Source organism: Belonocnema kinseyi, chromosome 4 (genome assembly GCF_010883055.1).
Source record: "Belonocnema kinseyi isolate 2016_QV_RU_SX_M_011 chromosome 4, B_treatae_v1, whole genome shotgun sequence".
Classification (NCBI taxonomy): Eukaryota; Metazoa; Arthropoda; class Insecta; order Hymenoptera; family Cynipidae; genus Belonocnema; species Belonocnema kinseyi.
The window spans coordinates 17,067,886-17,081,012 of record NC_046660.1 but is presented as its reverse complement, the minus strand read 5'-3'; the positions used below and the strand labels follow the sequence as shown (position 1 = coordinate 17,081,012).

General features: G+C 22.1%; 1 protein-coding gene across 1 annotated transcript in view; it reads right to left on the bottom strand.

Moving 5' to 3' along the window:
* The window catches only part of LOC117171783 (malate synthase-like), a 21,929-nt gene that overhangs the window by 1,599 nt on the left and 7,203 nt on the right, over nucleotides 1-13,127 (bottom strand). The window contains exons 2-3 of the mRNA XM_033359392.1: nucleotides 6,717-7,103; nucleotides 881-1,737 (exon numbers count right to left, since the gene is read on the bottom strand). Of these exons, the coding sequence (XP_033215283.1) occupies nucleotides 881-1,737; nucleotides 6,717-7,103 (1,244 nt within the window). The remainder of the gene's footprint in view (nucleotides 1-880; nucleotides 1,738-6,716; nucleotides 7,104-13,127) is intronic.

Sequence of the window (13,127 nt, the reverse complement as noted above, 5' to 3'; positions counted from 1 at the left end):
CAATTTAGTTTAAAATTCATCTTTTTGATTGAAAGTTGAACTACTTTTTCAACAAGAAAAAATTCTTGGTTAAATATTATCATGTTAGTATGAAATTTATATTTTTTCTTGCAAAATAAACTACTTTCAAGTAACTTCATTTTTGTTGTTGGAAACTCAACATTTTTGTTCAAAATTCAGTTTTTTGGGATTAAAATTAATTCAATTGGTAGAAAATTAATCTTTTCGGTTGAAAATTAAACGACTTGAACTCTTTTTTTTAAAAAAAGCATTTTTTTTTACAAAAATTTATTCAGTTGGTTCACAATTGAACTACTCAGGTGAAATTTGAACTACTTTGCGAAAAATTCTTTTTTCGTATTTAAGATTGATCAACTTAGTTTAAAATTCACCTTTTTGATGGATAAATAAACTACTTTCAAGTATATTAATTTCTGTTGTTGGAAATTCAACAATTTTGTTGAAAATTCAGCTTTTTGGATGAAAATTAATGAAATTAATTAAAAATTAAATTACTTGAATTACATTTTAAAAAATCCTTTTTTTAAAAGATAATTCATTAACTTGATTAAAAAATTTAATTACTTTGCTGCAAGTTAAACTACCTTGGTCAAAATTTATTTTCTTGGATTAATAATTGAACGTTTTAGTTTAAAATTTATCTATGGTTGAAAAATGAGCTCTTTTAATTGAAACCCCAATTATTTTGTTGAAAATTCAACAAGTTGGTTAAAAGATCATCTTTTTCTACAGAAAATTTAACCGTTTTTTGTTTAAACTGCGTCTTTTTGGCTTCTAAATTCATAAAAGTTTAAACTGCATTGTGAAAATTCATTTTTATAAGGTAAAAGTTGTAAAAAAAATTTTTTTTCAAACTTACGAGGCCTAAATCAAAGACCATGAACCCATCAACTCCAGCCTTGATTTCCGCCAACTTTCCTTGACAAACGCCTCGCACAGTTTGCCTAAACTCCTCCGAATCCGCGTTCTCCGGCAGCAATTTCGCCGCCATTCCGCCAGTCGCGTGTGCATTTCTTCTGTGACAAGTCCTCACCACCAGCTCCATATACTTCTTCAAAAAGTGCTTGCTCATATTCACATACTTGTTCCTATCCGGCAAAACAAAATCCGGATCCGTTCCAAATTTGACAATGACCGAGGCAGCATAATCCCAGATTCCGCAATTCAGCCCCAGCGAGTGATCCCTCAGTTCGTACAAAATTTCATCCATTTCAAATGACGACAAAATATCCTCAATCAGGACACAGGCCTTGATTGTGCCATACGGAATTCCAAGCTTCGACTGACTCCAGCTGAAAATTTCGTTCCACAATTTCGCTTCCGATGAGCCCTGAACTTTTGAGAGATAAAAAAATGGGCCGCATTCTTCCCGGGATAATAGGAGCCCGTTGTGGAACATGATCAGACCGAAATCTAAAATTGATCCTGGAACTTCTCGGCCGTTGATGCTGATGTTGTGTTCCAAAATGTTCCAGGCGCGGGGCCGAAACATGAGGATTGGTAAGTTCGAAATTGCCGGGATGTCTGGAAGATTTTTGCGAACTGCTTGATAAATATTGTAATGCCCGGAAATTTGGTTACTCCAAATTGGACAATGTCCGTCGTCGAAATCCACCTGGATTCCTTGAACTTTTGCTCGTAAGGCTGATAGAAAATGGTCCAGATTACTTGGAGAGACATCTCCCAAGTCCAGGTGACGATTCTCGAGTCTCCTCTCTCAAGAAATTATATACAAATACAACAATTTCAAATTTTTGAAAATTTAATAAAATGTTTTTAAAAATATGTATGATATAATACATACAAAAGAATATAAAAAAAGTTCAATATTTTCTGAAAATAATAGGGTCTAAAATTTTGCGGAGTTCAACACATTTTGTGTAGCCCGGAATCAAAAAAGTGTGCAGTAAAAAATTATTATTTCATATTTTTTGGTAAAATGGTTCTATTTCGATTTAGTTAAAAGTTGAACTACTTTATTAAAAATTTATTTATTTTTTGGTTAAAGATTGGTCTCCGGTAGAAAATTTAACTATTTGGTTTGAAATTCGTTTTGTTGTTGTTGAAAATTACTTTTATTAGCTAAAAATGTAACTAATACAATTTTAGTTGAAAATTGATATTTATCAGTTGAAATATCATGTATTTCTTTAAAAATTCATCGTTTTGGTGAAAAATGCGACTATTTAGCTAAAAACCATTAACTATATAAAAATTCATATTTTCGGGTTAAAAATGAAACTATTTGTTCGAAAATGATTTTTTTTTTGGTACCAGATTCAATTAATTCTTGAAAAATCGTTTTTATCGGTTAAATTAACATCTTTTTTTTATATAAAATTAAAACCTTTTTTGGTTAAAATATCAATTACTTTTTTTTAGATAAAACATTAAATACTACAATTTTAGTTAAAAAACATATTTTTGGTGGAAATGCAACTATTTAGTTAAAATTAAAAAAAAATAAAAATTGATAATTTCGAGTATAACAGGTTAAAAATTCAACACTTTTAGTTGAAAATTCAACACTTTTAGTAAAAAATTTATATTTTTTATTTAAAAATTCTACTATTTGGTACTCATTTGCTGAAAATTCTTTTTATTTGTTTGTTAAATTACCATGCGTTTTTTAAATATAATATTTCAATCTTTCTGAAATTTGAACTTCTGCACATAAGGCTGATAGAAAAAAGTTCAGGGTCCCTTTTAGTAGATATTTTATATTTTTTGGTAGAATGGTTCTATTTTGGTTAAAAATTCGTCGTTTTTTGGTTAAAGATTCATCTATTTGGTCAAAAACTATACTATTTTGTTGAAAATTCGGTTTGTTTTTGTAAAAAATTAACGTTTTTATTGAAAATTTATATTTTCGGATTGAAAATTCAATAGTTTAAAGGGAAATTCGTTTTTTTGTACTTGAAAATTCAACAATTGAAATTTTTCTTTTCCTTTTTGACTGGAAAATCTTTTTTATTTGAAGATCTCCCTCTGTGTTCGAAAATTCCTGGTTTTGGTTTAATAAAAATTAATTGGCTGAAAATTAAACACTTTGGTAGATTTTTTTTTGTAAAACGGTTCTGTTTAAATTGAAAATTCGTATTTTTGGTTGAAGATGTTGGAAATTTTTTTTTATTTTTGTAAAAAATTTATGTATTTTGTTGAGAATTCGAATTTTTTGGTAGCAAATGACCGTTTTTGTCGAAAATTTATATTTTTAGATTAAAAGTTTAACAGTTTTATAGAAAGTTCATTTTTTTATATCGAAAATTCACTAATTTGTTAAGAATCTTTTTTTTCTTTTTGACTAGAAAACCTTTCTTAGTAGAAAATCTCACTCTGTTGCCGAAAATTCCTTCTTTTTGGTTTAATAAAAATTATTTGACTCAAAAATAATCTCTTTTGGTGAAAGATTCATCATTTGGTCGAAACATAAAATATTTTCTTGAAATTTAGTTTTTTTTTCGTTTTTTCACTTGAAAAATCAACAATTAAAAATTTTGTTTTTCCTTTTTGACTGAAAAATCTTTCTTAGTTGAAAATCTCACTCTGTTGCCGAAAATTCCTTCTTTTAGTTTAATGGAAATTACATGGCTCAAAATTAAACTCTTTTGGTAGAAATTTTATATTTTATGGTAAAATATTTCTGTTTTCGTTGAAAATTCGTCTTTTTTGGTAGAAAATTTATAGTTCCGGATTTAAAATTCAACAGTTTTAACGGAAATTAAATTTTTTAGTTGAAAATTCAACAATTTGTTCAAGATTTTTATCCTTTTTGCCTGAAGAATCTTTCTTAGTTAAAGATCTCCCCCTGTGTTCGAAAATTCCTTCTTTCGGCTTAATAAAAATTAATTGGCTTAAAAGTAATCTCTTTTTTCTGTAAAAAAATGTATATATTTTTTTTACGAATTGAGCTTTTTTGGTAGAAAAAAACGTTTTTCATGAAAATTTATATTTTCAGATTAAAAATTTAAGAGTTTTAAAAGAATTTTTTTTCTTCAGAAAACTGATTTATTTTGTTGAAAATTCGGATTTTGTTGAAAATTAATGCTTTTGTCGAAATTTTTTATTTTCGAATTGAAAATTCAACAGTTTTATAGGAAGTCTCTCTTTTTCTTAATTAAAAATTCGACCATTTGTTTAAAAAAATTTTCTTTTTTGACTGAAAAAACTTCCTTAGTAGAAAATTTCCCTCTATAGTCGAAAATTCCTCCTTTGGGTTCATTAAAAATTACTTAGCACAAAATTAAACTCTTTTGGTAAAAATTTCATATTTTTTAATATCAACTATTCCTTTTTTTAATTCATCATTTTAGGTAAAATTACACATTCGATTGAAAATTTTAGACTAAAAATTTAACTATTCCATTTATGGATGAAAACTTTTATTTTTTGTGTAGAAATTCAACTATTTTATTTTAAGTCGAACTAATTTGTTAAAAATTCATTTTTTCGGTTGAATATTCATCAGTTCAGTTAATAACATTTTTTTTCAATTCTACACTAAAAAATTGTATTGTATTAATTTTTTCTAAAAATACACTTTTCAAACAAAATACATGAATTTCCTACTAAAAAAGACAAATTTTCATCCAAATAGTAGAATTTGAAACTAAAAAAGGCAAATTTTTAACCAAACAGTTGAATTTTGAAATAAAAAACATCAGTTTTCAAACAAAAAATGAAATAATTTAATTTTCAGTTAAAAAAATTATTTTTTCACACAAAACTTTCAACAAAATTAATGAATTTTAATTTTCAACTAAAAAAAATGAGTTTTAAACCAAATAGTTGAATTTTTAACTAAAAAACATAAATTTTCAAATAAAAATGGAATAGTTAAATTAAAAAAAAAAAAGATTTTCATCCAGAAAGATCAATATTTAACTAAAAGACTTGCAATCTTCAAATAAATAGATGAATTTTTTTTTAATATTAATTTTCAATGAAAAAGATTAATTTTCTTCTAAAAATACTATTTTTAAGCAAAGTACATAAATTTTCAACTGAAAAATACAAATTTTCATCCAAATAATAGAATGTAAAACCAAAGAAAGATCAATTTATAACCAAATAGTTGAATTTTGAAATTGTAAACAGTTTTAAAACAAATTTCAATTAAAAAGATCAATTTTAAACAAAACAGTTGAATTTTTGAACTAATTTTTGAATTAATTTTGAATTAATTTTTTAACTAAAAAAGATAAATTACCAACCAAAAATGAAATGTTTAAATTTTCAGTAAAAATTCGAGTAATTTTTAATAAAAAAAGATTAATTTTATACTCAAATACAATTTTTTAACATATATATGCTTTTTTAACTAAAAAATATCAATTTATATCTAAATAGTTGAATTTTTAAATAGAAAACCAGTTTTCAAACAAAAATGAAAAAATTTAATTTTTAATAATTTTAATTTTCAACTGAAAAAGATCAGTTTTAAACCAAATAGTTGAATTTTTAACTAAAAAAGATAAATTTCCAACTAAAAATGGAATAGAAAGATGAATAATTAACTGGAATATTTGCATTTTCAAATAAACAGACAAATTCTTTCAAAAATTATATCAATTTTCAATAAAAAATATGAATTTTATACTAAAAATACATTTTTCAAATAAAATACATGAATTTTCTACTAAACAAGACAAATTTTTGTTCAAAATAGTTGAATTTTCAAATAAACAGATATATTTAAAAAAATTATATCAATTTCCAATAAAAGGCATGAATTTTCAACTAAAAAAGGCGAATTTTCAAATAAAAAAGATCAATTTCCAACTAAAAATAGAATGGTTAAATTTTCACCAAAAATAAAATTATTTTCAACCAAAAAGATCAATGTTTAACTAGAATACTTTTATTTTCAAACAGATATTTTTTTATTATCTCAATTTTCAGTAAAGAAGATTAATTTTCAAAAAAAAAGATTAATTTTTACCTAAAAATACATTTTTCAAACAAATTACATGAATTTCCTACTAAAAAAGACAGATTTTCATCCAAATAGTACAATTTGAAATTAAAAAAGGTCCATTTCCAACTAAAAATGGAATTGTTACGTTTTCAGTAAAAAAATGATTTTGAAACAGAAAGATGATTAATCAACTGGAATACTGGCATTTTCAAATAAACAGACAAATTCTTTCAAAAATTATGTGAATTTTCAATAAAAAATATGAATTTTATACTAAAAATACATTTTTCAAACAAAATACATGAATTTTCTACTAAACAAGACAAATTTTTGTTCAAAATAGTTGAATTTTCAACTAAAAAAGGCGAATTTTCAAATAAAAAAGATCAATTTCCAACTAAAAATAGAATGGTTGAATTTTCACCAAAAATAAAATTATTTTCAACCAAAAAGATCAATATTTAACTAGAATGCTTTTATTTTCAAACAGATATTTTTTTATTATCTCAATTTTCAGTAAAGAAGATTAATTTTCAATAAAAAAGATTAATTTTTACCTAAAAATACATTTTTCAAACAAATTACATGAATTTCCTACTAAAAAAGACAGATTTTCATCCAAATAGTACAATTTGAAACTAAAAAAGGTCCATTTCCAATTGGAACTGTTAAATTTTCAACAAAAAATATAAAATTGTAATTGATGAATCGTTAACTGGAATATATGAATTTTCAACCAAGAAAATTTGTAAAAAAATTGAAGAAGAAAAGTACTCACTGACAGGTGCAACTTTCCAGTCTAGTTCTCTGATTTCGGTTTTCAAAAATTCAGGTATTTTTGGATTTTTAGCCAATTCGTATTTCCTGGAATATCTCGTAATGTAAAGTTTGTCAATTTTAGATTGAAATTCGAGGTTAAGATCGACGAGAAATTGTACGGCTTCGTGGGTGAATAAAGTTTGGAATTCATTTTGAAGTCCTTTTGGTGCTCGATTCAAGTACACGTTGTGAATATTATTATTTTTTAAAGACATATCGGTAATTTTGAATGGAATTTTGTAAAAGTAGCAGACATTGATTGCAAGGTTGACGTTTATTAAAAGAAAATAAAAGGCGTCAATAATACCAGTTCCACTTGAGATAAGATAAGATTTCTTCGAGCAAGCTGAAGGAAATAAATACATAATATTGAGTACTTTGTATAAGAATAAACCGTTGCAGATTGAAAAAAAAAAATTAGGTGTCCGTGGAGAAATGAACTTTTAGCTCAAAACATTCCACCGATTTTGATTTAGTTTTTCAAATAAAGCTTATGAAATTCTTAAGAAAATTTTCGAGGCTTACTTTTTTTTTTATTTAACACTGAAAATTCATTTAAAAAAAATTGAAAATGCCATTTTGTGGGAATTTATCCAATTTATGCGAAAGTACACAGAATTAGTGGGGGAAAAAGTCTTAAATGATGCCCAGGAGTATCAGATATTAAAAAAATTGCTTATAATTTCTATAAGAAAATTAATCAACAAAAATTAGATTTTTAGTAAAAATTACATATAGCTACTTTAGATGTATGTGTTTATAATTTGAAATCGGAAGAAAAGATTTTTCGAAATGACTTATAAAAAAAATAAAGAGCATTTGTTAATTATTTAAACAAATTTGTCTTTTTAGTTGAGAAATCACGTATTTTGTTTAGAAATTGTATTTTTAGTAGAAAATTAATCTTTTTTTTATTGAAAATTGATATATTTTAAAAATAATTGTTTTGTTTGTTTGAAAAAGCAAGTAATCTAGTTCAATATTCATCATTCTGTTTGAAAATAACTTTTTTTTTAAAGAAAATTTAATTATTTCATTTTTGGTTGGAAATTTATCTTTTTTAGTTTAAAATTCAACTATTCGCTTTAAAATTGATCATTTTTTACTTGAAAATTAAAAATTTTGTTGAAATTTTTTGGTGAAAAAGTAATTTTTTAAACTGAAAATTAAATGATTTCATTTTTATTGAAAAACTGATGTTTTTTATTTTAAAATTGAACTATTTGTTTAAAAATTGAACTTTTTTATTGAAAATTAATATTTTTTTAAAATAATTCATGTATTTCTTTGAAGATTGTAAGTATTTTAGTTAAATATTCATCTTTCTGTTTGAAAATAGTTTTTTTTACTGAAAATTTAACTATTTCATTTTTGGTTGAAAATTCGTTTTTTTTATTTCAAAATTCAACTATTTGCTTTAAAATTGATATTTTTTATTTAAACATTCATCAATTTAGTTGACATTTTTTTGTGAAAAAAGAATGTTTTAAACTGAAAATTAAATTATTTCATTTTTGTTTAAAAACTGATGTTTTTTTATTTCAAAATGGTATTTTTAGTAGAAAATTAATCTTTTTTTTATTGAAAATTATTATATTTTAAAAAAATTTTCTTCTGTTTGTTGGAAAAGGCAAGTATTTTAGTTAAATATTCATCTTTCTGTTTGAAAATCTTTTTTTTTCCCTACAAAATTCATCATTTCATTTTTAGTTATATATTTAAAAATTATATTTTAGTACATTATATATTTTTTTGAAGAGTGCAAGTTTTATAGTTAAATATTTATTTTTTTGGTTGAAAATCATTTTGTTTTTTGCTGAAAATTCAACTATTCCATTTTTAGTCGGAAATTTATCTTTTTATCTCAAAATTCAATTATTTGCTTTAAAATTGATCTTTTTTTATTTAAAAATTCATGAATTCCGTTGAAATTTTTTTGTGAAAAACTCATTTTTTTAAACTGAAAATTATATTATTTCATTTTTGTTTGAAAACTGATGATTTTATTTCAAAATTCAACTATTTGGTTATAAATTGATATTTCTTTGGTTTCAAATTCTACTATTTGGGTGAAAAATTGTATTTTTCAATTCAAAATTTATGTATTTTGTTTAAAAATAGTATTTTAAAAAGAAAATCAATCTTTTTTATTGAAAATTAATATTAAAAAAATTCATCTATTTATTTGAAGATTGCAAGTATTTTAGTTCAATATTCATATTTCTGTTTGAAAATAATTTTTTTACCGAAAATTTAACCATTTCATTTTTGGTTGGAAATTTATCTTTTTTAGTTCAAAATTCATCAACTTAGTTGACATTTTTTTATGAAAAAAGAATTTTTTAAACTGAAATTTCAATGATTTCATTTCAGTTTGAAAACTAATGTTTTTTCATTTGAAAATTCAAATATTTGGTTATAAATTGGTCTTTTTTAGTTGAAAATTAAAAATAATAAAAATAATATTTTTTAATTCTTGTTTTAAAGCTGATGTTTTTATTGTAAAATTCAACTATGTGGATATAAATTGATCTTTTTTAGTTGCAAAATCACATATATGGTTAAAAATTATATTTTTAGGAGAAAATTAATCTTTTTTATTGAAAATTAATATATTAAAAAAATTCATCTATTTATTTGAAGAGTGCAAGTATTCTAGTTAAATATTCATCTTTCTGTTTGAAAATAATTTTTTTTACTACAAATTTAACCATTTCAATTTTGGTTGAAAATTTATCTTTTTTAGTTCAAAATTTAAATATTTTATTTCAAATTGATCTTTTTTAGTAAAAAATTCATCAATTTAGTTAAAATTTTTTTATGAACAAAGAATTTTTAAACTGAAAATTAAATGATTTCATTTCCGTTTGAAAACTGATGTTTTTTTTCAAAATTCAACCATTTGGTTATGAATTGACCATTTTTTAGTAGAAAACGCAACTATTTGGATGAAAATTTGTCTTTTTTATTTTAAAATTCACGTATTTTGTTTAAAAATGGTATTTTTAGTAGAATATTAATCTTTTTTATTGAAAATTAATATATTTAAAAAAATTTTCCTTCTGTTTATTTCAAAAATCAAGTATTCTAGTTAAATATTCATCTTTCTGTTTGAAAGTAATTTTTTTTTTTAATAAAAACTTAACCATTTCATTTTTGGTTGAAAATTTATCTTTGTTGGTTCAAAGTTCAACTATTTGCTTTAAAATTAACCTTTTTGTTTGAAATTTCATCAATTTAGTTGAAATTTTTGTGTGAAAAATTAATTTTTTAAAGTGAAAATTAAATTATTTCAGTTTTGCTTGAAAACTTATGTTTTTTTACTTCAAAAGTCAACTATTTGGTTATAAATTGATCTTTCTTTGGTTTTACATTCTATTATTTGGATGAAAATTTGTATTTTTCAGTTGAAAATTTATGTACTTTGTTTAAAAATAGTATTTTTAGAAGAAAATTAATCTTTTTCATTGAAAATTAATATTAAAAAAAAATTCATCTATTTATTTGAAGATTGCAAGTCTTTTAGTTCAATATTAATCTTTCTGTTTGAAAATAATTTTTTTTACCAAAAATTTAACCATTTCATTTTTTGTTGGAAATTTACCTTTTTTAGTTCAAAATTCATCAATTTAGTTGAAATTTTTTTATGAAAAAAGAATTTTTTAAACTGAAAATTAAATGATTTCATTTCTGTTTGAAAACTCATGTTTTTTTATTTGAAAATTCAAATATTTGGTTAAAAATTGATCTTTTTATTTCAAAATTCATCAATTTAGTTGAATTTCGAAATTCAACTATTTTGGTTATAAATTGATCTTTTTTAGCTTATAATTCAACTATTTGGATGAAAATTTGTCTTTTTTAGTGGAAAATTCACGTATTTTGTTTAAAAATCGTAATTGTAGTGGAAAATTAATATATTTTACAAAATATTTCTTCTGTTTGTTTAAAAAAGCAAGTATTCTAGTTAAATATTTCTGTTTAAAAATCTTTTTTTTTACTACAAATTTCATCATTTCATTTTTTGCTGGAAATTTATCTTTTTTAGTTCAAAATTGAACTATTTGCTTTAAAATTGATCTTTTTCATTTGAAAATTCATCAATTTTGTTGAAATTTTTTGGTGAAAAAGTAATTTTTTCAACTGAAAATTAAATTATTTTATTTTTGTTTGAAAGCTGATGATTTTATTTCAAAATTCAACTATTTATTTATAAATTGATCTTTTTTAGTTGAAAAATCATATATATGTTTAAAAATTATATTTATAGTATAAAATTAATCTTTTTTATTGAAAATCAATATTTTTAAAAAATAATTCATGTATTTCTTTGAAGATTGTAAGTATTTTAGTTAAATATAAATCTTCCTGTTTGAAAAAGTACAAGTTTTCTAGTTAAATATTTATCTTTTTGGTTGAAAAACATTTTGCTTTTTTGCTGAAAATTCAACTATTCCATTTTTACTTGGAAAATGATCTTTTTATGTCAAAATTCAACTATTTGGTTTAAAATTGATCTTTTTTATATGAAAACTCATCAATTTAGTTGGAATTTTTTGTAAAAATATAATTTTTTAAAATGAAAATTAAATTATTTCATGTTTGTACGAAAACTGATGATTTTATTTCAAAATTCAACTATTTGTTAAGAAATAATTTTAAAAATTCGTAAATTACTTTTCTTAGCTAAAAATTAGACTAATCCATTTTTAGTTAATAATTAATATTTTTTTATTGAAATATAATGCATTTACTCAAAAAGTCATATTTTTGATGGAAATTGCCAATATTTAGTTAAACTATAATTTTTTTAATGAAAATTCATATTTTTGGGTTAAAAATGGAAGTTTTTGGTCGAAGATTCAACTAATTTGTTAAAAAATAATAAAAAATTTTTTTAAATTACTTTTCTTAGCTAAAAATTTGACTAATCCATTTTCAGTTACAAATTGACATTGTTTTTAGTTGAAATATCATATATTTAATGAAAAAATTAATCTTTTTGGTGGAAGATGCCACTATTTAGTTAAACACTAATTTTTAAAAATGAAAATTCATATTTTGGTAGAAAATTAAACTAGTTTGTTAAAAAATGTTTTTTTTTTTTAGTAGAAAATTAATTTTTTTGTAGCTAAAAATGTAATTAATCTATTCTTAATTGAAAATTGATATCTTTTAGTTGAAAAATCATCTTTTTGTAGCTAAATGCCACTATTTAGTTAAACACTAATTTTTTGTTATAAAAATTCATATTCTTTGATTAAAAATTCAACTGTTTCGAAAAAATGTAACATTTTTGGCTTGAAAATTTAACTTTTTTGTTAAAAATTATTTTTTTCAGCAAAAATGTAACTAATCTATATTTAGTTAAAAATTAATTTTTTAACGAAAATGCATATTTTCGGGTTAAAAATGGAAGTTTTTGGTTGAACAATCAACTAATTTGTTAAAAAATAATTTAAAAAATTTTTAAATTACTTTTCTTAGCTAAAATTGGATTAATCCATTTTTAGTTACAAATTGATATTTTTTTATTGAAATATAATGCATTTACTTAAAAAATCTTCTTATTGATGGAAATTGCCAATATTTAGTTAAACTATAATTTTTTAAATGAAAATTCATATTTTCGGGTTAAAAATGGCAGTTTTTGGTTGAACATTCAACTAATTTGTTAAAAAATAATTTAAATAATTTTTAAATTACTTTTCTTAGCTAAAATTGGATTAATCCATTTTTAGTTACAAATTGATATTTTTTTATTGAAATATAATGCATTTAATTAAAAAATCATCTTTTTGATGGATATTGCCAATATTTAGTTAACACTATAATTTTTTTAATGAAAATTCATATTTTCGGGTTAAAAATGGAAGTTTTTGGTTGAAGATTCAACTAATTTGTTAAAATATTATTAAAAAATTTTTTAAATTACTTTTCTTAGCTAAAAATTTGACTAGTCCATTTTTAGTTACAAATTGAAATTGTTTTTAGTTGAAATATCATATATTTAATGAAAAAATTCATCTTTTTGGTGGAAAATGCCACTATTTAGTTAAACACTAATTTTTTTAAATGAAAATTCATATTTTCGGGTTAAAAATTCAACTTTTTGGTTGAATAGTCATATTTTGGTAGAAAATTAAACTAGTTTGTTGAAAAATGTCTTTTTTTTTTAGTAGAAAATTACTTTTTTTGTAGCTAAAATTTTAACTAATCTAGTTTCAATTAAAAATTGATATTTTCTAGTTGAAGCATCATGTATTTAGTTGAAAATTGTACGATTAAACGAACTTACCTGAAGTGAAGTTCAATCGAAATTATGCAAATACGTCTCGTCCGAATAGATCAATTGTAGTAACGCTAGTTG